Here is a 27,478-nt window from a genome sequence, read left to right on the forward strand (position 1 = left end):
CACTCTCGGATGCAACTCGTCCGGCCCCATGGACTTGTGCACGTCCAGCTTTTCTAAATAGTGCCTAACCACCTCTTTCTCCACAGAGGGCTGGCCATCTATTCCCCATGTGTGATGCCCAGCGCAGCAGTCTGGGAGCTGACCTTGTTCGTGAAGGCAGAGGCAAAAAAAGCATTGAGTACATTAGCTTTTTCCACATCCTCTGTCACTAGGTTGCCTCCCTCATTCATTAAGGGGCCCACACTTTCCTTGGCTTTCTTCTTGTTGCCAACATACCTGAAGAAACCCTTCTTGTTACTCTTGACATCTCTTGCTAGCTGCAGCTCCAGGTGCGATTTGGGAATGAAGGGACAGCCAACAAAAATTAAGTCCAGTAAATGAACAAACAGAAGAAAATATTTTTACAAAATGCATTATTCAACTTTGGAACTCAGTGCTACAAGATACTGCAGCAAAAATTGCAGGGTTAAATAAAATATTATATATTATATAGGTGGATCATAAAAATATTCTCAGTTATATTAGCTAGGATAAAAATTCAAAAGGTATATAAATCTTCATGCATCAGGACTTAATCTAATCACTAACTGTCTTGGGTTAGGAAAAAAGTAAGAGCATGCCTATAGGTGAAGTTAACTACCCATTATGGAAACTCTTAAACCTTCCCATAAAGTATCTAATATTAGCCCCTGTGAGAGAGAAGCTACCCGAGTACCTGAACCCAAGGGTGGCTTAAGTAAGACATAGGCACTACAGTCCTGCGTCTGGGGCCTCCGCTCCTGGAGACAAATAATTACAGCAGAATCTGAGCTCTCATTTTAAAAAGTTTCTAGTCCCCATGGTTGGGAAGAAAAACTTAAACATTAACTGACTGACACAGTAAAATCTCCTTGAGTTTGCAGAGAGCCTGAGATAATAGTTCTGAGAGGTTTGAACTACCTCATTCATCTTAATGGGATATTAATTCCAAGACCTACTGCTGTGGGGAACTCAATCAACATCCAACCATCAGAAGACTGCATAGCAGGAGAGAAAAAATGCAATAGGCACCAGCCCATCCACCAAAGCATATGCACCCTAATTACCAAGGGAAGTGCTGAGGATGGGTTGTCCTTGCTACCTTCCTTGCCTATCTAGGGCTAGGATCCCATGGACTGTCTATTTAAGCTGGGATCCCATGTTGCTGCCTATACCTCTCTGAGATGGGAAGGGACAGCTGCTATTGCCACTCTAGGTGCAGGGCGGGGTCACAATGCAGAGGCAGTGTAGGAGACTGGTCTCCCTCTATATTTTGTCAGTGGATCTGGTATCTTCAAATCTGTGGGAACGCTTTCTGGAAGTCCTAGAAGGGACTGCAACTGTACACTGTACTGCAGATCTGGGAATGGCCAACAAGGGACTCTAGAACACGGTGGCATCTACCAGTCTGGCTAGTAATCCACAACCAAATCTAATTCATAACATTATCCATAATAAGGGTCCTCTTGGACTGGTTGAGAGCCAGAAATTCTTCTAAAGACATACAAACTGATAGCACCTCCCGCTTGTAACTGCCTACAGATTGCAGATCTGATTCCAGATCCAATCCAGAATGCAGAGGCAACAGCAGCGGTCCTGGCACTGGAGAGACTGGTTTACTAGGAGAATCTGACTGAATTTTAGGAGGTTGAAGCAGAGGCCAGGCGTGGTGCTCCTCTACCCTTTTTTTCTCTGACGGTGATTTCCTCTTTCTCAATTCTTCACTTCCGGGATCCAATTAAGGTGGAGGCATCAGATCCGAGTGACAGTTGTGAGCACTACAGTAACAGGAGATTGGATAAGACGACTGATAAATCTGGATCCTTCAATTTCTGGTTTGGATATGACAAACATAGGCTATGTCTACACTACCGCAGTAAGTCGACCTACACTAGGTCAAGAACAAGGAGTAATGGCCTCAAGTTGCAGTGGGGGAGGGCTAGGTTGGATATTAGGAAAAACTTTTTCACTAGGAGGGTGGTGAAGCAATGGAATGGGTTACCTAGGGAGGTGGTGGAATCTCCTTCCTTAGAGGTTTTTAAGGTCAGGCTTGACAAAGCCCTGGCTTGGATGATTTAGTTGGGGATTAGTCCTGCTTTGAGCAGGGGGTTAGACTAGATGGCCTCCTGAGGTCCCTTCCAATCCTGATATTCTATGATACGCAACTCCAGCTACGTGAATAACATAGCTGGAATCGACGTACCTTAGGTCAGGTTACCACGGGGTCTACACCATCGACTTACCTTACTCTTCTCGTCGGAGGTAAAATACAGAGATCGATCAGAGATCGATCTGCAGTCGATTTGGTGGGTCTTTAGTAGACCCACTAAATCAACCGCTGGTGGATCAATCTCAGAGCGTCGACCCCTGCCCATAATTGAGTTTGTAATTATATTTGCTATTTCACTTGAGTGTTTTTTCACTCAGCATGTAAAAACTCTGCAAGCAAAGTCTACTTGGTTCTAAGATTTCCAGTTCTGAGGAGGTTCTTATTCATGGTTTAGCTCTGCTCACACTGGCCGTTTCTACTGGGCTTTTTTTAGATTTCTCATCCATGCACTTAGGATCCTTTCTAGGTATCTTCTTTAGGGTCAGAACCAAAGAGGATGGTGGAACTGATGATGTGTTGCCAAGCCCATTCCCGGCAAGTGTATATTGGCCTCTTTGTGTATGTAATTGCCTACTCATTTTTTTAAGCAGTGTGTTGCTTGTTCTGGGACTTTTCCGGAGGTGTGGCTTGTGCTTTTTTTCAGAAATTTCCCGCCAGAGAGTGTGATTGGCTCCTGGTTGCGCAATCTGCTAAATAAAAAGCTTTAAAAGGCTGCTTGCGGTTCATTTTTTCCTTTTGCTTTCGGGTTTCTCCTACGTGTGCTTGCTGGGTTGCTGGCTGCCTGTCTCTCTCCACATGGCTGGATGATACTTCCCCACAGATGTATCCAGAACCGAAGCTAGACTGTGCATCTTCTTGGAATTGATGGTTGTATTGGATCAACCAGGCTTTTGCACTTCTTGAAGGAGTAAAGCCTGAAGCCTGTTTTGTCTCTGTCCTCAATCCTGGCTTTTTGATCTTCAGATCTACCATCAGGATTTCTTCCAGAATGGAACCAATGCTTGAACAAGTTATACTATCAAATACTAAAAACGTATTTTAATAAAATCTTATACTAAATTACTATAAACCTAGTTTAATATAACCTTACACTAAATAACTATAAACAATAGCTATTAGATAAGGCCTAATAAAATAGCTATCTTGAAGAAAGCTTTAGACCACAGGTTCAGTCTGATTCCCAATCTGACACTGCTGGTGTTGGAAGGGACTGAGGCTGTCAGAGTGCCAAACCTTCGTTTGTAGCCTAGCCCCTAGGACAGGGGTCTCAAACTCAATTTATCTTAGGGCCAGTGCCAGTCCTCAAATCCTCCCAGCGAGCCAATAATGTCACTGAAATGGTGTTCAGAAAGAAAAACGTTTATATTGTATCTTTTATTACGAATTTCTTAGAAATAATAAAACTGTCATACAAATTTATATAATTCTGAGCCTGCCAGAGAGCTTTTAGTGTTTGCCAGACACCCGGCAATGCTTCAGTTCTGTCAGTTTGTTGATGTTTGGCCTCAGTGACTGAGCAGCTGAAACCTTCAGAATTGCAGCAAGGTGTGCATCAGATAGTTGTGTTCAGTATTTTGACTTGTTTATATTCATTGTGGAAAAAAGTGACACCGCCTCCATGGCTGACTCTGCCCAGTGACTAATGATGGTGTCTTTGTCCGTCTCCCCCAGCCAATGGGAGCTGCCATGGGCGGCACCTGCAGCAGACATTGCCAGGAGCATGGCTGCATGTATCTCTTCTCTGCGGGCTGCAGTGGGGAGGTTCTTGGGTTACAGATGGCCCGTGGGCGGGCACTTTGAGACCCCTACCCTAGGACTTCATGATTGTGAGGGAATGGGCAGACAAGGGCCCGCGAGTCCTCCAACAGGTACTATGATTAACTGTCAGTGCATCCCACAAAAGGCAATATGCAGAGACCACTTGAAGGAGAGACATATGTTATGAACTTCTTAGAAGCTTTTACACACAATTCAGAAAAAAGGGGTGGGGGGAATCAGAGCAGCTAACAGTAACCCTGAAAGAAAAATATCAGCCCTCTAAATTGTGGGCCACACTGTACCTATTGGTACTGGCCCACTCTGGGGGTGGAATGGAGCTGCAATGCCTTAGGAAGAGCTCTGGGAAGCACAATTCAGCTTGGTGCTCCTATGAATATAATGTTCTCCAATGCATTTAATAAGTTCCATAGGCTGTGTGAAGGGTAATGGGGCCATGGCCCCACCTTCTCTGTGTCCCCCTTTGGAAAGGAGGCAGTACCAGGGAGTATATATTTTGCTGTTGCAGTGCATGTTATTTTGACCTTTCAAAAGCGCGTCTATTCTTTGTAGTAGGGTCAAGAGCATAATGGATCACATTATGATGCCGGGACCCTACATGGTTATGCCAGGGAGACAATAGGGAGAAGGAGCCTCCCTTCCACTTACATCTCCTATAAAGGGGGACAAACACAATCCAGCCGGTTATGTTCCCAGCCCTATCACAAAGAAAAGAAATACATTTTTTAGAATCACAAAACATACAATACAACAGCAAAATATTTTACAGAAAAACAAAGACTGAAGAACAACATGTCTCAGTTTTCTTCCTGGTGCTGGAAGAAAACATTCCATTGACATAAAACTATTTAGTAGGTTTCTGTAAAGGTATTTAAAGAGGACTTAATAGACTCCCAGAGATACCTTTGCTGACCTTACACTTTAATTTTTATTCTGCATAAAACCACTGTTATTCTTTTGACTTGTAAAATGGCATGAGGTTTATTATCTACTTGATCTCAATATTTCTGAACACATAGTGCAGTGTTATGGTCATTTAATAACCCACAGAGGGAAATCCTACAAGGCTCACACCTACACCATATCAGTTCTTAGCTGTAGAACTCTAACTATTGTATACCTGCTCCTGAAAATTTAAAAGAACTGATCAAATGGTTGCTGAATGGCAAATGTCCCCACAGTCCTTATTTTGAGTACATATTCAGTCATTTTATGCAGCGGGTGTCATATGGTATCACACAGCAGCTGGGCACAGTAAGGGCACCATCTTGTTTCAAACTAAGCCTGGGAGGTTACCAAAATTCATTAAAAAGTTACCACTAAAATTGTTATTTGGAAGACTATTTCTGTGAGTAAAGGTTTTATTGGCTAATGATCACATCACTAAAGAACCATATCAGATAAAAAACAACAACAAAAAACCAAGGAAACACAAGAGTTTTTATTCATTTGTAGCTGATGTTCACATGTAGCAAACACAGGACTATTAAGGCATCCAGTAGGACCAAACAACACTCACAAGCAAAACTATATAATCTGTACACTGTCCAGCTTTTCGTCTACATACAGTGGGTGCAATTAAAAAGTTAATTCCAGTTTTAATTATATTTCCTATATTTGGAATGGATAATACCACTAGAACCAGTAATATCTTGACAACTGGAATGAATGTAAATGTGCCCACTGTACTGATTCAGCAGCCATAAATTGCTAGTCATTTGGACTAGTGTATTCTGAAGTAACTGACACTTCCCCATTGTATGGTAAAAATATAATGACAGATGGGAGTCTAAAGTGCAGAATGAAGAGAACATTTCCCCCTTATAAACAAAAGGAGTACTTGTGGCACCTTAGAGACTAACAAATTTATCTGAGCATAAGCTTTCGTGTAGCTCACAAAAGCTTATGCTCAAATAAATTTATTAGTCTCTAAGGTGCCACAAAGTACTCCTTTTCTTTTTGCGAATACAGACTAACACGGCTGCTACTCTGAAACATTTCCCCCTTATGTTATCTTCATTTTTTAAATTTCCTTTCTGGTAGTTTTATTTTTAATTTTGTTTTTTGAAAAGACAGTCCACTCATGAGCCAGGAAACATGGAACAAATCAATATGGATGGTGTGATTCCTATGAAGCATATACCACCAAGAATTGACCAAAATCTCTTCTGCAAAACGCTTGAGACAGGAAGCATGTATGTGGGTGATATTCTTTCGATGTACTCTCACTGCCTGGGAGTTGTATAAATCTGTCTAATTTGTCTGTTTGCTTTTATAGTTTGCATTAATTTTTTTAAGTGGTTATGTGTTACGCCACTCCACCAACACTTCATATTTTACATTACCCTTTTCCCTTTAACCCACTTCTACTGCTTCTGACCATGTCAGTCCTCTCCTCCACTGGCTTCATCTTCCTTACATATCAACTTTAAGCTTCTTGTCATCATCTACTTCAAGGCCCTTGGCAACTCCATCCCTGCCTGTATCTCACCTCTCTTCTCCTGCTCTGTCCCATCCGTCTGCTCTCCTAAGCCACCTTACTAACTAAACACTCTCTTTGTATCCTTCTTCTCTCATCTTTACGTCTCCTTAGAGGTTATCCAATAGACATGGATCTTCCTGTCTCTCCTTCTGGCCACACATCCACCCTCTATGCATTTGTATATCTTCTTGAAACACAACTTCCGTGAAGCTTTACAATGATAATTCACTACAGTGAATAATTAAAATATGCCCATTTGTTACTGGACTTCTATGCAAGTCATCCAACATATTGACAGTCCAAACGGTATGATCTCGCTAAATGCAGAATGGAAGGCCCATGGAGTAGGGACCATTCCTTCTCCTATGTTTTATATAAAACTATTCACACTGATAGTGCTCCGAAATAGTAAATACTTAAAAATAAGTGAGTTTTAATAACTAGTGAGTTAATGACCTTTAGAGGGTCAGCAGGGAATCCAAAGGTTTCCTGTAGGTGAAGGAAGCCAGGATGACAAAAAAGTAGCATCTGGAAACATGAAGCCTACAGATAAGATTTGTTTGCATTCTTTTCTGGGCTTACTCATACCATATATGTATCTCCTGTGGTAACCACAGCACAGTAGTTACGGAAAAATGTTAAGAATTCAGTGGTACAACTGAGGGAAGGAAATGCCCTAAAAAACCATGGAGAGCAGGCAGACAGGCAACTATTAGTACTTGTTCCTTACTGTTTTTTTCCAGAGAATTGAGCGGTATTGAGGGACACGTTGATTGTTCTGGTTGGAGAGCACGACAGACAGAAAAAAAGGGTTCTTCTCTGCATCTGTACCTATGTAATTCTGATGAACTGGAAAGGAAACACAACAAGTGAAAAACAATTATAAAAGGAAAAATCAATTGTTACAAAAGGAACTACATTGTTGGTAGGTTTCCAGCAGCATATTGCCAAAATCTCCTTACTCACTTTTCCTGCTGTTGAAACCCTTGTCCATGTGCTGTGATCTCTTGCCTTGATTAAAATAACCTTCTCTTGTTCAATCTCTCTGCCACTCCTCCAGCTCCCACCATTCCACCACCCTCTGAATTCTTCTACTTATTGCATCTAGTTTGAGTTACTCATTCTAGCATGTCCTATAATAATCTCACAGTCACATTTCCCTCTGAACTCTCTCAAGCCCCATTAAACACTTTCCATTCCTTTTGCTTACTTTATCCTTTGTCCCGTTCTCTACTCCTGGTTTTGTGCTCTCTGTCATGCTGCTCACTACACCTGGAACAGTCTCCCTGCTGTGGGTAGCAATTTCAGTGTATATGCCCAGTCCCAGAGTACACAACATCAGCATTTAACATTTGGTCTATGCTGGTCAATAATGGCTTTACTGAAGCCTAATAAAACAAATAAGGATGCCATTGATTTTAAGGAAGAAACATGATTTGAGAAAATGTTTTTAAATTATGAAAGGTGTGTGTTATTGATGTTTTACATACACTGAGAAAAGTCACAGAATTTGTAATTATGGTTCCAACAGGAACTATGCCTCAGTCACCTTACTGATCTACATTAAAGTGTTAATATTAATGCTATTTACCACAATATTAAATATTATATAGTTACCATTTGTCGAGTTTCCGTTTCTGTGTGAACCATAACTTTAAAATTCCAGTCTTTTGTACATTTAAAATCTCAGCTATAAATTGTTTTTTCATTTAATTACAGCAAGTTAAGGCTCCTACAGCATTAACTCAGATATATTTTTGTTTTTCTATACAAATGTCTATCTGTCATATTAATGGCATAATGTACATCATAATATACAGAGTATGTACAATATGACCATATTAACTGTGTTATAACCTTAACATTTTCAAGTTCCTGGCTTTTTGCAATTATAATTGTAAACTTAATGCTGCCTTGAAGCTTCCATTTAACATGTAATAACTGACAAAACATTAATAGTAGGCGGTTGGTGTTATGGACCCAAGATGCATCATACAAAGGAGATGTGAGCTTCAGTGGAAGTTATAATGATTTTAAGGTCCAGAATGTTTGAGAAAAGGCTGAAAATTGCTTATATTTAGCCTAGAGAAAAGAAGGCTGGGGTGGGGGAGGGTGTGACATGAGAACAGTCTTCAAATATGTAAAAGGTTGTTTTCAAGAGGATGGTGATCAATTATTCTCCATGTCCACTGAGGGTAGGACAAGAAGTAATTGTTAATCCGCAGCAAGGGAGATTTAGGTTAGATATTAGGAAACACTTTCGAACTGTAAGAATATTTAAGTACTGGATTAGGTTACCAAGGGCTCTTGTGGAATCCTTGGTATTGGAGGTGTTTAAGAACAGGTTAGACAAACACCTGTCAGGGAAGGTCTAGGTATACATGATCCTGCCTCAGTTGTGGGGGCATGGACTAGATGGCCTCTTGAGGTCCCTTCCATCCCTACATGACTATGATTTTATCAATGAGATCACTAACATGAGTAAGGCCACCACAATTTTACCCTAAAATGTGCTAGACACCTACTGAAAAACCGTTCTATGAACAATAAATACACTTCATTTTTTTTTACCAAAATTATATGCAGAGAGCAAAGCTAACAAGCAGTCCTGTTTTTACTGTTGCTGAATCCAAGAGGTTGATTCTATGTGGAGATCGGATTTCACTATACAGATACAACTCACCTGCCCTTTAAAACTTGGCTTTCTGGATTTATTATAGTAGTGTCAGATCATATACCCTATATATAATTAGTAACCACAATGTTTTCTTTTAGGAGAGGTCATGACTGCTCCAGGTCAAGCCTTTTCTCTCCTCATTGTCTCTCCCCCAAAAGGCCAAAATGAGAATATGTCTTTTGCAAAGCATGCTAACGAGCTTGGAAGCTCAGCAGTTCCCAAATTTGGTAACATGCAGTGCACAACTCCTGCTCTTTCCATTTCTAAAGTTTATAAATTGGTACGCTACAGCCAACACCATTCTTTAATCAGCATTTCCACTGAGTAGTTTCAGTGTTGTATGAAATTTCAAAAGTAAATATTCAGTTGATCCAACAGATTCCAAAATACCTCAGAAATTTGGCTTTTTTAGGAATTTGTCTCTAGTCTCTGGCACCCAAGGTTATTTTTAAGAACACGACTTAAAGGAACACTGTCAATAGATCAAATTGTTAAATTCTCTATTTTTCTTGCATCCGTTTGTAAAATGCAAGTAATTTTGAGAGATTTTTTCGAAGAAAATTTCTTATTTAAAAATATATTTTTTCTAGATATCCAGCACTCATAGGCAAATTCAAAACCATGTAGTATGCACAGGGAAGCAGCTATGAACAACCTGCAATAACTGACTGGTGTATACAGCCTAGCCCTAGTGAACATCCCTACAATAACAAACCAGATTGTAAAAACAACAAGGAGTCCTTGTGGCATCTTAGAGACTAACAAATTTATTTGGGCATAAACTTTCGTGGGCTAAAACCCACTTTATCAGATGAGCGGGTTTTAGCCCACAAAAGCTTATGCCCAAATAAATTTGTTAGTCTCTAAGGTGCCACAAGGATTCCTCACTGTTTTTGGCTGATACAGACTAACATGGCTACCACTCTGAAACCAGACTGTACATTTTATTTATTTGTTTGTATGTATTGAGGCAGTGCTTAGGAGCCCTTGTCATGGACATTGTGCTAAGCACTGTAGAAACACAAGTAACAGAAAGGTAAAAAATGATTTTAAGAAATAGATGTTTAAGATTTCAGGGTGTCTATTATAAAAGAAAATGAATAGAAGAAAGACTCCTGCAAACACATTAAGAAATCCTGACTCTGTCAACAACTTTAAAGGACTTAATGAAGAAAGCATGGAAATCAAAACCTGGCTGCAGATCCTCACTACCAAGAGACATGGTTTAAATTTAGAAGAGATAAGAGAAAATTTATTGAGGAATTGCAGCTTCAAGGGGAAGAGAGGGATTTTTTTGTTTTGTTCTGTAAAGTTTATGTTTCAAGTCTCTCAAACTACAGGATTCTGCCATCCCAGTTCCTTCCTATAAAATCTGTGAAGAAAAGCAATTTCTGCTGATTTCCCTTAAAGTCTTGTGCAAATATGCTATCTCACAAAATACTGCTACATTATATGGAGCGGAATAATAGTTATTTTTAGACTTACAAAGCCAAGTAGGGGCCTAAGTGACTAATCTGGTGAGATCCTGCCAACTTAGTGGGCCAGTTCTGGAAGATATTTTGTGAAAAAGAACAAGGACAATTGAGTAAGCCACTTCAGATATGATATAAACTAACCTGAACCTTCACTCAAGTCTTAACTGAGCCTAAACTTTTCCTGATGTGCAATTAACTTGGCCTTCAACAATTCACATACACTTCAAGCATATTTCCTTATTTTGTCTGGGACAAGAGTAGAAATGCAAAAATCCCCAAACAAAAAAAGTGTTCTGAAAACATTTTTACCTTATAGAAAAGTGAGGAGCACCAGAATTCTTGAAAGAAACCCTGATGTGACAAGACTTCTTGGGTTTGGGGCTTCTCTCTCACTAATGAAGCATCAGTGCTAGAAGTTTAGATTCCAATGGACTGGCAGTAAAGTCTGCAGTGCAGTGAATGATTACAGCTTTAGTGACCAAATACTATCATGTGCTTATCCTGCATTGTATTGTGCCCACAATAACATCAGAAGCTAAGCTCTTTGGGCCATGGACCCACCTGTCTGCCACAATCCATCTTCTGTACAACACTGCACACACCGAAGGTGCAATATTAATAAGAAGAAATAAAGTCAATCCCATGCACTTTAACAATTGCAATTACTCAAATGTGAAAGGTATTTCTCATTTATTTAAAATCATGTTTAAGCCATTTACAAAAGGGTAATTACCTTTTCCTAGAAAATATTTGAAATACCATCTGGTGTGGTACTCTGGGTTTTCCAAGTGCACATCTGTTCTGCGCCATGTACCTGGGGTGAAATCTGCATTCTGAAGCAGAAACAGAATTGGGAAATTATTAGATTAAACCCCTCCAAATGCAAAGGTGGGGTGGAGGAATAATGCAGGAAAAAGTCAAGCAAAATTAGCTGAAGTGCACCTGAGGAGTTTGATCCTCATGCCCATTCTTGATTCAAAAGCATGAAGCTGATTTGAAAATCTATTTTAATGCAACTGAAATAAAAATTTCTTACAGGTGATTTGAATATTGGATTGCTGAATAACCAGAATACTGGTACAGAAGGTCACAGATTGTTCAGGAACGACAGGCAGGGGAAAGATGTTACACTATATATCAAGATTGTATACACTTGTTCTGAAGGAGGTGACAGACAGGCCAGTTAAAACTCTCTGGGTGAAAACAAAAAATGGGGGCAACTTCACGGTAGGTGTCTACTATTTTGGTAGATCACCAAATCAGGAGAAGAAGGTGGATGAGGCATTTCTAGAATGAACAACAGAAATAACTAAAAACACAAGACCTGGTAATAATGGGGAATTTTAGCGACCTAGATATCTGTTGGAAAAGTAATACAGCAAAACAAAGTGTCCAGCAAATTCCTGGAATGTGTAGGGGATAACTTCTTGTTTCAGGAGTAGAGGAAACAACTGTGGAGGGGTAGTACTTTAGACTTGATTCTGACTGATTCTTGAATCTGAAGGTAGAAGGCAATTTGGGTGAAAGTGATCGTGAAATGTTTCTAAGGAAAGAAAGGAGTGAGAGCAGCAGAATACGGACAATGGACTTAAAAAAGCAAATTTTAACAAGCTCAGAACTAGTAGGTAAGGTCCCATGGAAAGAAAATCTAAGGGAAAAGGGAGTTCCTCAAAGAATTTCTCAAAGAGAAAATATTTAAGGCATAACAGCAAATTATCCCGATGCAAAGGAAAGATCAGTAGAATAGTATGAGGTCAATACAGCTGCATCAGGAGCTCTTTAAAGACCTGAAAATCAGAAAGAAATATTATAAATAGCGGAAATATGGACAAATTGCTGGGAATGAATACAAAAGAATAGCACAAGCATGTAGGCACAAAATCAGAAAAGCTAAGGCACAAAATGAGTTACACCTAGTAAGTGACATAAAAAGCAACAAGAAGAGGTTATTTCAATACATTAGGAGCTAGAGAAAAAACATAAGTAAAGTGTAGGTCCACAACTTTGCAGGGAAGGAGCGCTAATAGCTGATGACATCAAAAAGGCTAAAGGTGTTTAATTCCTGTTTTGCTTACATCTTCACTAAAAAGGCTAATTGTGATCAAATACCTAACCAGATTTAATATTAACAACAAGGGGGAAGGAACATAAGCTAGAATAGGTTAAAGAATAATTAGATAATTTAGATGTATTCAAATTGGCAGGGCCTGACAAAATTCACCCAAGCATACTTAAGGAACTACATGAAGCAATCTTTGAGAGCTCATGAAGGATGTGTAAGGTCCCAGTAAACTAGAGAAGGGCAAACATTGTACTTATCTTTAAAATGGGGAACAAAGAGAAAGTGGAGAATTACAGACCAGTCAGGGTAACTTCAATATCTAGGAAGATAATGGAACAAGTACACCAAGGATAACAGAATGGTGAATAATAGCCAGCATGGATTTGTCAAGAACAAATCATGCCAAACCAACTGAAATTCCTTTGTTGACAAGATTACTGGCTTAATGGATGAGGGGAAGCAACAGACATGATTTATCGTGCTTTTAAGAACGCTTTTGATACATTCCCACATTACATTCACAGAAGCAAACTATAGAAATGTGGTCTAGATGAAACTACTGTAAGTGGGTGTACAACTGGCTGAAAACACATACTGAAAGAGTAATCAATGGCTCGCTGTCAAACTAGGAGAACCTGTCTACTGGGGTCCTGCAGAGGTCTGTCCTGTGTTAGGTACTATTCAATATTTCCATTAATGACTTGGATAATGGGATGGAGAGTATGTTTATAAAATTTGTGGACACCAAGCTAGGAGTGGTTGCAAGTATTTTGGAGGACAAGATTAGAATTCAAATTGACCTCGACAAACTTGAGAATTGGTCTGAAATCAGCAAGATGAAATTCAATAAAGACAAGTGCAAAGTACTATATTTAAGAAGGAAAAATCAAACACACAACTACAACATGGGGAGTAACTGGTTAGGCAGTAATACTGCAGAAAAGGATCTGGAGGTATAGAAAATCACTTACTGAATATGACCCAGCATGATGCAGTTGCAAAAAAGACTAATATCATGCTGGGGTGGAACAACAGGAGTGTCTTATCTAAAACACTGGGGGTGATTCATTGTTTCACTCTATTCAGCACTAGTGAGGCCTCAGCTGGAATACTGTGTCCAGTTTTGCACTCCACACTTTACAATTTGTCTGTATCATTCTTAAAGAGTCCAAAGGGCAGCAACAAATATGATAAAAGGTTTAGAGAAACCTGACCTATGACAAAAGCTTAAAAAAAACAGATATGTTCAGTCTTGAGAAAAGAAGACTGAAGGGGGAACCTGATAGTCTTCAAATATGTTAAGAGCTGTTATAAAGAAAACAGTGATCAATTGTTCTTCACATCCACTGAAGGTAGGACAAGAAATAATCGGCTTACTCTGCAGGAAGGGAAATTCTGGTCAGATATTAAGAAAATCTTTCTAAGTATAGGGATAGTTAAGTACTGGAATAGGTTACCAAAGGAGGTGTGGAATCCCTGTGCTTTTTTTTTTTTTTTTTTTTAAGAACAAGTTAGAAAAACACCTGTCAGTGATGATCTATGTATACATAGTCCTATCTCAGTGCAGAGGGATGGACTAAGATAAACTATCGAGCTTCCTTCCAGCCCCTTACATTTCTAGGATTCTATTTAGCTAAATGCTTTCATATCACTTCGGCCTTTTCTCACTGGCTTTCCCTTGGAACCACCAAGTTTTTGATGGCCCTTTAACATTCTACTAAAAGCAACACCACATCTAGATACAGGAATTATAGCAAAAACCAGGTTTTTAAAACTCTCTTTACAATGTTTTGCCTCCAGATTTCCCCCATTTCTCTTTATTCTTCCCAGCACAACCCTAGAAGACTTTCAGCCATGGCCACCAATACTTTTGGAAGAACGGAGGACATGGGAATCCCACTGGAGTCCTTCACTGCTGCTTCTGGGTTGATTGCTTGGTTAAAGGCAAGATTTAAAATGACACAAGTCCCTCTCTTCTACTTAGGGAATGTTTATGCTACTTCAGCTGTGCTCTAAAGCCAGATCCCTCACTTTACCAGCGTATTCTTCAGTGAAAACTCTATTTTCATATTTTGGTCTAGAATTTCAGCCAGAAAAAAACAACCCACCCTGACTCTTAGGTACTTAATAGGATCTGCGGTCTCAGTTGTACCTGGCCTTGTTTACGGAGAGCAGGGCAGTGCAAGGTACCTACACACTTTTGCACTCGTACACAGTGATCAGGCAAAATGGCTGTCCTTGCACTCCCCTGAAAACAAGGACAACTACACACTAGTGACACTGTCTTACTAACCTTTCTAAAGGGGCAGAGCCAAAACCTCAGGCAGCTTCTCATGCTGCATTGAAGAACACATCCTGAATCTTTTCAAAGGATGGTGCGTGCCTGGAAGCATTGTGCCAAGCTAAGCAAATGCCTTCTGGAGTTCTTGCTGAGGACATGTGCCCCTGCAATGGACTGTGACATTAAATCACAACTGAACCCAATGTGTTTTTTTCATTATTCCATGGTGTTTTTAAAGTATAATTCTTTTATCATTTGATGGCTGTAATAGTTTAGTTTATTGGAACATTCACTATGGGAGTGCTGTACTATCCTTTCTCTAAAAAGAAAAGGAGTACTAGTGGCACCTTAGAGACTAACCAATTTATTTGAGCATAAGCTTTCATGAGCTACAGCTCACTTCATCGGATAAATAAATTGGTTAGTCTCTAAGGTGTCACTAGTACTCCTTTTCTTTTTGCGAATACAGACTAATACGGCTGCTACTCTGAAACCTATCCTTTCTCTGTGCATCGCCAATACATTCTGTGCAATTTACATTTAAAGAGGAACACATCAGAAGCAAGCGTTTAATCATAGGTAACGTACAACAAATTGGGCATGGAAATACACCCCAGTGTATCTCAGATTACAGATCTACATAGTAGTGACATATATTTCTAATTCAACTACTGTCCAGTAAGGAGACATCCTCATAGTACCTTAATATTCAATGATACTAGCATTAATCACTGTTTTCTAAGGAACCATGAACGAGTCTGGGCCGATTCTGGCAGAAATTACCCCAAATTGCCTGTTCAGAATGCAAGCTCTGTGCACCACTACTGCAATACAAAAGGCCTGACAAAAGAAACTACGACTTTCAGCAAGAATCCTGGGGCTTGGATACCCCTGGCTAATAAGCAGATTGTGTAGATCAGCTATTAAGAGGTTAATGTAAAGTATTTCACATAAAAAAAATTTAACACATCATATAACCTGCTTTAACTAGAATTTTCTTTATTTCAGAGGTATCTGGACTATGCAGAGAATGTTACAATTTTAAGTCTGAATCTTGTGACCTACCAGGGCTATGACCAAAAAAGCCTGATGCCACTAGCGCCCAATTCTGACTGGAACTATATATTGGAGAGTTTAGAAAAGCGCCACAAGAATGATTTGAAGACTAGAAGGCATGAATTACAGTGAGAAACGTAAGAAGTTCAGTCTATTTAGTTTAAGAAGTAAAGAGATGACTTGATCACAATCTATGAATACCTACATGGGGAGATAATTTCTGAAAGCAGAGAGCTCTTATCTAGCCAACAAAAGCATTACAAGATCCAACAGCTGGGAGCTGAAGCTATACAAATTCAAACCAGAAATAAGATCCCACAATCAAGAAAAAACACCACACTAGTTCAAAAACAAACCTGGCCTAGAGTAAGTAAAAGCATCTATAAAAATCATATATTACAAATGGAAGAAAGGGGAAGCTGATAATAATGAATATAAATTAGAATCTAGGAATCATAGAAAAGAAGGGCAGCAAAACGACACAAGGAGAAATCTATGGGCAGCAGATTTAAGGACAACAAGGCGATTTAAAAATATATTACGAACTAAAGAAATTCTAACAATGGTATCAGTCATTAGTAGATGGAAATGGTAGAATTTAGGGATGTAAAATATTAAACTGTAAGCATTAGTCTTACCAGTTAACCCACCTTAACCATTAAGCCCCAGCCCCTGGCTAGCCAAAGCAGCCCCAGCCTCTCTCCCTTTAATCAGTTAACCGATTAAACAATATAATTTTAATAGTTTAAATGGTTACCATTTAAAATAATATTTGCATCCCTAGTAGAATTATCAATAAAAATGCAGAAATGTTCAATAAATATTTTTGTTCTGTATTTGAGAAAATGATAGATTATGTATTCAAATCAGCTGATGAAAATGATTAAATACTTTCCATTTCAACAGTAACAAGGGAGGATGTTAAACAGCAGCTCCTAAATCTAGATATTTTGAAATCAGCAAGACTGGATAATTTAAACCCATACACTTTTAATGAGCTGGATAAGGAGCTCTCTAGACTGTTAATGATGATTTTCATTACGTCTTGAAACAGTGGGAAGATCCAGAAGTCTGGAAGAAAGCGAATGTTGAGCTATTACTTAAAAAGCCAAACAGGATGACCAGATAATTATAGGCCTGTCAGCCTGACATCAATCCCAGGCAAAATAATGTGAATGGTTGAAACAGGACTCAATTAATCAAGAAGTATAATTAATCCCAATATATATGGTTTATGGAAAGTATATTTTATCAAACTAATTTGATTTTTAATTTATGAGATTACAAGTTTGGAGGATAAAGTTAACAGTAGTGATGTAACAGACTTTTGTAAGGAATTTTGATATAGTACCACACAACTATATGGCACATATGAAATGATTAAAAACTGGCTAGCTGATAGAACGCAAAATGTAATTGTAACAGGGAATCACCTGCAATAGTGTGTGTCTAGTGGGGTCCAGCAGGGATCTATTCTTGGCTGTACCCTATTTAACATTTTTATTAATGATTTACAAAAAAACAATCATCACTGATAAAGTTTGCAGATGACAAAAAGATTGGGGAAAGTGGTAAATAATGAAGACGACAGGTCACTCATACAGAGCCATCTGGAATGCTTAGTAAACTGGACGCAAGAAACCACCACAAGTTGTAATATAACCAAACGTAAATGCATACATTTAAGAACCAAGGATGTTGGCCATACTTACCAGGTGGGGACTCTATCCAGTGAAGCAGTGACTTTGAAAAAGACTTGGGAGTCGTGGTGAATAGTCAGAAGAAAATAAAGTCCTAGTGCATGCTGTGACCAAAAGGGCTAATTCAGTCCTTGGATGTATAAACAGGGCACTCTTGAGTAGGAGCAGGGAGATTATATTACCTCTTTACTGAGCACCTCTGTACTGGAATACTGAAAGCAGTTCTGCTGTTCACAATTCAAGGAGAATGTTAATAAACTGGAGAGAGCCATATAAGTTAGAGAGGGTTCAGAGCAGAGCCACAACAATGGTTAAAAGACCGGAGAACATGCTTTACAGTGAAAGACAACATGCTCTCTCTTTAACAAAGAGAAGGTTAAGGTGTGACTATACAGTTAATAAGTACCTACATGGGGAACAGAAATTTGATAGAGGGATCTTCAATCTAGCACAGATATAACAACCACCAACAGCTGGAAGTTGAATCTAGACAAATTCAGACTAGAAATAAGGCACAGTTTTGTTTTTAAAATAGTGAGGGTAATTAAACAATGGAACAACTTACCAAGGGTCGTGGTGGATTCTCCATCACTGGAAATTTTTAATCAACATTGGGTGTTTTTCTAAAAGATATGTTCTAGTTCAAACAGGAATTAACTGAGGGAAGTCCTATGCAGGAGATCAGACTACTTGATGATAATAGTCCTGTGACAGGTTGAACCCCCCCCATCTGGGATACCACCTGCTGTGCTGGGGTCCCACTGGTTCTGCCTGTTCCACCAGCCTGGGTTTCCTCACCCTGTCCTAGTTGTGCCAGGCCCTCAAGCCTTCTCCAGCACACACACATACACACACAGGTAGGGACACATCCAGCTGCAAATGGACACAGAGACAATGAGATCAGCTATGTGTGGGAGGAATCAGCTCGGGGATACACCCAGCACTCACGTGCACACCCCCTTCGGGGTGTAAACCCAAAATAATATTGTCTTGTACTGTACAGAAACATCTGCACAGCGCAAGCTCATAAAAATTGCCCTCTCCCTCAATGTAGAAAGAGATATGCACAGCTTCTTGACCTCCTCCCCCCTCCCCAAGATATGAATTGCACAAACTGGGTTATGTTACAACCAAGAAATAAGTTTATTAACTACAAAAGGTAAATTTTAAAGTGATTATAAGGGATAGGAAACAGAACAAAGCAGATTACTGAGCAAATAAAACAAAACACGCAAACTAAGCTTAATACACTCAAGAAACAGGTTACAAAATGTAATTTCTCACCCTAAATGTTGTTTTAGGCAAGTTGCAGAATTTCTGTAGCTTAGAGTTCCAGTTATTTCTCTTTACAGACTGAACCCCTGTCTCAGCCTGGACTCAAACCTGTCTTTCCCTTCAGGTGTTTTTAGGAGTCTTCCTTCCTGGGCAGGCAATGGAGGAGAGTCCTGAATGCCTTCCTTCCCAGCCTTAAATAGAATTTACCAGGTGACATCATTAGATGACCCTGCAGTGTTAAAGCAACATCCCAGGAAACTCCTCAGGAAGATGGAAGATTAGTATCTCCAAAGTTCTATTGTCCTTCTTAAATGGCTCATTCAGGCTGATTGCCTACTGTCTGGTGGGCATTCCCCCAAATACACACACAGTTATAACTGTTACATAGTCAATATTCCTAACTTTAGATACAGAAATGATACATTCATACAAATTGGATATACACATTCAGTAGATTATAACCTTCTCATTGATACCTCACGTAACTCATCTTGCATAAAACATATCTTAGTTATGCTGTATTTGTATCATAACAATATTTTTGTGAAGAATATGGGGTAATGTCACAAGTCCATCCTCCTAGCCTTAAAAATCTATATCTAATAAATAAATATGACTATGATATGCATTCTGTGCCATGTAGTTAGGAGTTCTAAAATAGAAATTTTAATTATAAGGCACAGAATAGATATTGTAGAGGATTTTGAGAGATTTCTAACATTACGCATTTTTCTCACTTGTGGACTTAAGCATCAGTCTCCCACTTTATGCACCTAGAGGCCAACATTTAGGCACCACTGGTACTCACAAGCCCTGCATAACCACATAACCCTGCAGGCACCTAAACTCCCGAGGAGCCAGAGTTTTCACCATTAAAGTCGCTGAAGTGCTTAACTTTTGGCAGTTGGGCATATACACAGCCATGTAAGTCCTGATACCATCCAACATCTTGGCACCTAACTCATGCCTAAACCTAAGCCCCACTGGGACCCACAAATTAGCACTCCCCTACTATCTTGCCTTCAGGACCCAATCTGACCTATGTGCTATGATAATGGTGCTTAACACCTCTCCTCCCCCTATGACTTTTAGCTTAGTGGTTAGAACACTCACCCAGGATGTGGGAGAAGCAGGTTCAATTCCACTGTGTATAAATAATTAAATATTAATGTGCACCTAGACTGGAACACCCATAGGCAGACATATCTGAAGAACCACAGTTACTTCACAGGGTGAATAACCATTTCTCGTTCCCGTTAAGTAGCAATATGAGTTAGGAGTAATCAATGTCTCTGTAAAACATTTGCAACCATAAATGTTCTTAATATTTTGAAGAATGAAGACTTTAGAGTATTTATAAAAGAAATCAATTTCAGTAAGAATGTGTGTAAGATTTTTTGTATAGGTTTACACTAAAGGTTTTTCTCTTTGCAAATAGCAGGGATGAGGAAGCCCTTTCAGTTTATAGCTCTAATAACATGTCCTAAGAATCAGTCTTCTTTTGAATATCTTGAATAAAGAATATCCTCACATTGTTCTATACAACCAGTTCTCTTTCTAACATTAATATCTTATAGAGTTTGTTTTATTGAGATAAAAATTATGTCCATACCAAACTGCTGTCTGGCACAAATAGGATGTGTCTTGCTCTTTGAGAAGTTTCAGAGTAACAGCCGTGTTAGTCTGTATTCGCAAAAAGAAAAGGAGTACGCACCTTAGAGACTAACCAATTTATTTGAGAAGACACTCTTGTTGTTTTCCTTTGAACCAAATGGTTTCTAGTTTTATAATTTACCATTTGAAATACATTGACAATATGCTGTTAAAGATACATATCAGATATTCTATATAAAGCACAATTACTAATACATAGATATTTAAAACATAGTATAAAAGAAAATAGTACTGAAGTTAAACCAAAATAGAAGTTAAAAGCTGCATCCCAGAATGTGTGTGTAAACACATGGATGTAGTAATTATGGTTTTATAGCTAAGGAGGTGTCATTCTCTTTGACACTTGGGGTGGAATTCACAAGAGGGACTTAGGCACTGTGAAGCTGAGCAGGGAGCTGTCTAGGACAGTCAATAGGAAATGTTGAAGAGAGGGGTTTGGCCTGGGTCAGGGCCCTCAAAGGGAGCTAGGTTTCTGTCTCCACTTGAGATTCAAGGCACTGAAGCCTGTCCTGTACTTAGGTGCCTAAGCCAGGTCAGTTATTTTGCAAGAAAAACCAAGCCCACACTTTTGACCTTTAGCCCTGTGGTTAGAGCACTCACCCAGCATGAGAGAGCCCTGGGTTCAATTCTGATGTGGAGCAGAGATTAGAACTCGGGTCATCTACCTCCCAGGAGAGGGTGCTAATCTCTGAGCTATGGGTTATGTTAGGGTCGGTTTCTTGCAGTCTCTGTTGAAACTGTTCAATTTTTTAAATAAATAAATATTGAATAAGGTGGCGGGACTGGAACTTGGGTCTCCTACCTCCCAGAAGAATGCCCTAGATCACTGGGCTATGGAGTCATTCTCATGCTCTCTGCTCCTTCTCTACTGCAAAGCTCCATGGCAAAGAACTCTGAAGCGGAGAGGACGACGACAGATAGTGGAGCACCCACAGTGACACACTCAAAGAGCCACAGTTACTGCACAGGGTGAGTAACCATTTTCTTCTTCTTCAGGTAGTGTCTCTACAGGCATGCCACTGTACGTCACTACCAAGCACTGCCCTCTACGGAGAGGCGTGACTTTGGAGTTGAATCCAAGATTGAGGACAGTACAATAGATAATACTGCATCAGAAGCTAAGCCTTGGGTAAACACATAGGGTTTAGAAAGATATGAATGGAGGTACAAGTTGCAACTCTACATATTTCTGTGACTAGAACATTCCTAAGAAAAGCTATCGAAGTAGAAAGGGATCTTCTGAAGTGAGTTAATGCTCTAGAAGGAGGTTACAGATCATGAGACTGATAACAGGTAATGGATATCTGGCTCCATCTAGGGAGTCTTTGCTTGGAAATTGGAGATCCAATTCTGTCCACAATGGAAAGAAATAATCTGGGAGATTTTCTGAAGGGTTTAGTCCTGTCTAGGTCAAAGGCTAATGCCCTTCTGACATTGAGTGTACTTAATGCCACATATTTTCCTTATTCAGATGTGCTTTGGGGGAAAAAACTGGAATGTGGATAGGTTAGATTATGTGGACATCTGACGATACCTTTGGTAAGAACTTGAGCTATGGTTGTAATGTGACCTTATCCTTAAAAAGTACTGTGAATGGAGGCTATGCCATCAGAGCCCCCCCTTTCTCTCCCCCACTGTTTGAGCAGAAGTAACGGCTATGAAAAGGCCATTTTCACAGACAAGCATAGAAGGGAGCAGATAGCCATACTTTCAAAGGGCTGGGGGGAGGGTGGGGAGCTCATAAAGGCTTGTAAGCACCAAGTTGATGTCCCAAACTGGAGTAGGGCATGTGACTTGTGGAAAGAGGTTCCCCAGTCTCCTAAGAAATATCATCATTGTAGGATGAGTCAGCATGGAAAAACCCTCCATCATACGATGGAAGGCTGTAATAGATGACAAGTGTACTCTAACGTAGCTCAGAGACAACCCCGTCAGTTTTAGATCGAAAATGTAATCTGGTATATCTGACAGCAGACAGGAATTAGGTGAAAAATGTCAGTAACAGCAGTGACTGAATCTCATCCACATTTGTAGGTAGGTATTACGAGCAGATTGTTTCCTACTATATAATAGCACTCTCTCTACGTCCTCAGAACAAATTGATGTTTCTAATCCTGCAAACCAATTAGCCATGCCTTGAGTCAAAGAACCTCAAGACTTTGATCAACATCCCGAGAGAGAAGATGGGGACGGTCCAGAGAGTGATCGGTCGACCCATAGTGAGCTTGGTGAGGTAAAGGAACTATGTTTGTCTTGGCCATGTCAGAACTATGGCTGGCCTTGTCTTTCCTTACTTTGATCAATACTTTGGCTACCAAGGGAGCTGGAGGAATGCATACAGGAGACTTGAACTCCAGTGAAGGAGGAAGGCATCTCCCAAGGAGCGCCAATCTAGTCCGCCTCTCAAGCAGAACTGGGAGCACTTCTTGCACTTTACCGTGGCAATCAGGTCTATCTACAGGATGCACCAGCACAAAAATATGTAGTGGAATCTAACTCCCATTCATGATCTTGTGAGAAATACCTGCTGAGGGTATCTGTTGTGAATTTTTGCACACCTCTGCTGAGGTGTAAGCTGCTGAGATGTTGATCTGATTTCAAAACACCAATTCGAGAGCCTCACTGCTTTGGCTCAGACAGAAGGTGATCTTGCTTTCCCTTGACAGTTGATATAGAACATGTATGACATGTTGTTTGTCATGATCTTCATATATTTGTCCCTGATCAGTGGAACAGAGACTGACTGCTCTGAGTTCCAGTAAACTGATGTGCAGGATAGCTTCAAGAGATGACCACCTGCCTTGAGCAGCGTGAGTGTCTAGATGCAAAAAGAAAAGGAGTACTTGTGGCACCTTAGAGACTAACCAATTTATTTGAGCATGAGCTTTCGTGAGCTACAGCTACCTTCATGGGCTCCCCATCCCGATAAGGATGCATCTGTTGTTATTAGCATTGAAAATGGTTGAGCAAAAGGGACCCCTGTGCAAACATTTTGAAGGTCCTTCCACTAGTCAAGGGACTTTTTCCACAGTGAAAGGCATTAAGAGTAGTTTGTTCAAACTGTGTTTGTTCAGCGAATAAACAGTTCTGAACCACCCCGGAGGTCATGCATGTGAAGTCTCATGTGGCTTATCACAAGAACGCCAACTGCCATATGCCCTAACAGCTCTAGACAGTTTCTGGCCGAAGTTTGGGGTCTGATCTGGACTCTGGTGACTAAGTTGGCTAGGGCTATGAACCCGTGCAGAGGAAGGTATGCTTTGGCTGCTATTGCATGCAAGTGAGCTACTATGAACTCCAAACTTTGTATGGGGGTTAGGGTGGACTTTTGGATGTTTAACTACAGTCCCAGTCTGAAAAATAGATCTATGGCCCTTTGAGTGGCCAAAAAGGATTCATTGTAGGAGAATCCCTTGAGAAGCCACCACTGAGAGAACGTTTGAGAACACTCTGGTGCTGAGGAGAGACCAAATGGAAGCACCCTCTCTTGGAAATGCTCTTTCCCCAGAGTGAAGTGGAGCAACCTTCTATGGGAATGGTGACTCACTATATAAAAGTAAGTATCCTGGATGTCAGGGGTTTAGAACCAATCCCTGTGAGGGAATTATTGCTGCAAGAGTTACCATCCTAAACTTCTGAACCTTTACAAATCTGTTGAATAATCTTAGATCTAGAATGGGTCTCCAACTGCCATTCTTTTTTGGAACCGGGAAGTATCTGGAATAAAACCCCTTCTCTTGGTGTTGTGTAGGAGCTGGTTCTATATCACCCTAATTCAGGAGACAGCCTATTTCCTGTCGTAAGAAGTGCTCATGAGAGGAGTCCCTGAAGACAGATAAGGGAAGTGGGGTGGGATGGTGGGAGTGAAATAAAGTGGATGGAATTTCTTGTTGAAATCATCTTGGCAGAAGTGAAAAAGGTGTTCATTGAAGTAAGGGAGAAAAGCAGATGGTTGCAGCAGGTGTTAACGGGAATGGTAACCAGCACCTCAACCACCCCATCAAAATTGAAGTTTCTAAGTTGTCAGTTGTTAGGTCAATGCCTCAGGAGGTAGATGGTCTCCTCTTCTGGAACCATTGCCTCTTACACTGGAGTTTGTAATATCTGGACCCTGGACTTCATAGAATCATAGACTATCAGGGTTGGAAGGGACCTCAGGAGGTCATCTAGTCCAATCCCCTGCTCAAAGCAGGACCAATCCCCAATTTTTGCCCCAGATCCCTAAATGGCCCCCTCAAGGATTGAACTCACAACCCTGGGTTTAGCAGGCCAATGCTCAAACCACTGAGCTATCCCTCCCCCCCTGATGACTTCAGGAAAGCAGACTTCGACTCCCTCAGGGAATGGATGGGTAGGATCCCCTGGGGGACTAACATGAAGGGGAAAGGAGTCCAGGAGAGCTGGCTGTATTTCAAGGAATCCCTGTTGAGGTTACAGGGACAAACCATCCCGATGTGTCGAAAGAATAGTAAATATGGCAGGCGACCAGCTTGGCTTAACAGTGAAATCCTAGCGGATCTTAAACATAAAAAAGAAGCTTACAAGAAGTGGAAGGTTGGACATATGAGCAGGGAAGAGTATAAAAATATTGCTCGGGCATGTAGGAATGAAATCAAGAGGGCCAAATCACACCTGGAGCTGCAGCTAGCGAGAGATGTCAAGAGTAACAAGAAGGGTTTCTTCAGGTATGTTGGCAACAAGAAGAAAACCAAGGAAAGTGTGGGCCCCTTAATGAATGAGGGAGGCAACCTAGTAACAGAGGATGTGGAAAAAGCTAATGTACTCAATACTTTTTTTGCCTCTGTCTTCACGAACAAGGTCAGCTCCCAGACTGCTGCGCTGGGCATCACAACATGGGGAATAGATGGCCAGCCCTCTGTGGAGAAAGAGGTGGTTAGGCACTATTTAGAAAAGCTGGACGTGCACAACTCCATGGGGCCGGACGAGTTGCATCCAAGAGTGCTAAAGGAATTGGCGGCTGTGATTGCAGAGCCATTGGCCATTATCTTTGAAAGCTCGTGGCGAACGGGGGAAGTCCCGGATGACTGGAAAAAGGCTAATGTCGTGCCAATCTTTAAAAAAGGGAAGAAGGAGGATCCTGGGAACTACAGGCCAGTCAGCCTCACCTCAGTCCCTGGAAAAATCATGGAGCAGGTCCTCAAAGAATCAATCCTGAAGCACTTGCATGAGAGGAAAGTGATCAGGAACAGTCAGCATGGATTCACCAAGGGAAGGTCAGGCCTGACTAATCTAATCGCCTTCTATGATGAGATTACTGGTTCTGTGGATGAAGGGAAAGCAGTGGATGTATTGTTTCTTGACTTTAGCAGAGCTTTTGACACGGTCTCCCACAGTATTCTTGTCAGCAAGTTAAAGAAGTATGGGCTGGATGAATGCACTATAAGGTGGGTAGAAAGTTGGCTAGATTGTCGGGCTCAACGGGTAGTGATCAATGGCTCCATGTCTAGTTGGCAGCCGGTGTCAAGTGGAGTGCCCCAGGGGTCGGTCCTGGGGCCGGTTTTGTTCAATATCTTCAGAAATGATCTGGAGGATGGTGTGGTTTGCACTCTCAGCAAATTTGCGGATGATACTAAACTGGGAGGAGTGGTAGATACGCTGGAGGGCAGCGATAGGATACAGAGGGACCAAGACAAATTGGAGGATTGGGCCAAAAGAAATCTGATGAGGTTCAATAAGGATAAGTGCAGAGTCCTGCACTTAGGATAGAAGAACCCAATGCACAGCTACAGACTAGGGACCGAATGGCTAGGCAGCAGTTCTGCGGAAAAGGACCTAGGGGTGACAGTGGAAGAGAAGCTGGATATGAGTCAGCAGTGTGCCCTGGTTGCCACGAAGGCCAATGGCATTTTGGGATGTATAAGTAGGGGCATAGCGAGCAGATCGAGGGATGTGATCGTTCCCCTCTATTCGACATTGGTGAGGCCTCATCTGGAGTACTGTGTCCAGTTTTGGGCCCCACACTACAAGAAGGATGTGGATAAATTGGAGAGAGTCCAGCGAAGGGCAACAAAAATGATTAGGGGTCTGGAACACATGACTTATGAGGAGAGGCTAAGGGAACTGGGATTGTTTAGTCTGCAGAAGAGAAGAATGAGGGGGGATTTGATAGTTGCTTTCAACTACCTGAGAGGTGGTTCCAGAGAGGATGGTTCTAGACTATTCTCAGTGGTAGAAGAGGACAGGACAAGGAGTAATGGTCTCAAGTTGCAATGGGGGAGGTTTAGGTTGGATATTAGGAAAAACTTTTTCACTAGGAGGGTGGTGAAACACTGGAATGTGTTACCTAGGGAGGTGGTAGAATCTCCTTCCTTAGAAGTTTTTAAGGTCAGGCTTGACAAAGCCCTGGCTGGGATGATTTAATTGGGGATTGGTCCTGCTTTGAGCAGGGGGTTGGACTAGATGACCTCCTGAGGTCCCTTCCAACCCTGATATTCTATGATTCTATGATCTCTGGCAGGAAACCAAGCAGAACGATATCTCTGCGCTATCTGGGACTTACTGAATTATACACCTGCACAGAAAAGAAAAATTTGCAAAGAACACAACGTGGCCCTTGAGTCTTTTAAGGTATATAGAAAAGGAGGACTTGTGGCACCTTAGAGACTAACCAATTTATTAGAGCATAAGCTTTCGTGAGCTACAGCTCACTTCCTCAGATGCATATCGTGGAAACTGCAGCAGGCTTTATATATACACAGAGAATATGAAACAATACCTATTCCCACCCCACTGTCCTGCTGGTAATAGCTTATCTAAAGTGATTTCCAGCACAAATCCAGGTTTTCTCACCCTCCACCCCCCCACCAGCAGGAGAGTGAATTTGTGTGGGGGGGTGGAGGGTGAGAAAACCTGGATTTGTGCTGGAAATCAC

At 40.8% G+C, this 27,478-nt stretch overlaps 1 protein-coding gene across 7 annotated transcripts in view; it reads right to left on the reverse strand.

Moving 5' to 3' along the window:
- The window catches only part of GARNL3 (GTPase activating Rap/RanGAP domain like 3), a 238,284-nt gene that overhangs the window by 126,113 nt on the left and 84,693 nt on the right, over positions 1 to 27,478 (reverse strand). For all 7 annotated transcript variants that reach the window (XM_073314501.1, XM_073314498.1, XM_073314496.1 and 4 more), the window contains 2 exons: positions 11,272 to 11,371; positions 7,117 to 7,235 (listed from right to left, as the gene is read on the reverse strand). In XM_073314501.1, the coding sequence (XP_073170602.1) occupies positions 7,117 to 7,235; positions 11,272 to 11,371 (219 nt within the window). The remainder of the gene's footprint in view (positions 1 to 7,116; positions 7,236 to 11,271; positions 11,372 to 27,478) is intronic.

Source organism: Lepidochelys kempii, chromosome 16, assembly GCF_965140265.1.
Source record: "Lepidochelys kempii isolate rLepKem1 chromosome 16, rLepKem1.hap2, whole genome shotgun sequence".
Lineage (NCBI taxonomy): Eukaryota > Metazoa > Chordata > Testudines > Cheloniidae > Lepidochelys > Lepidochelys kempii.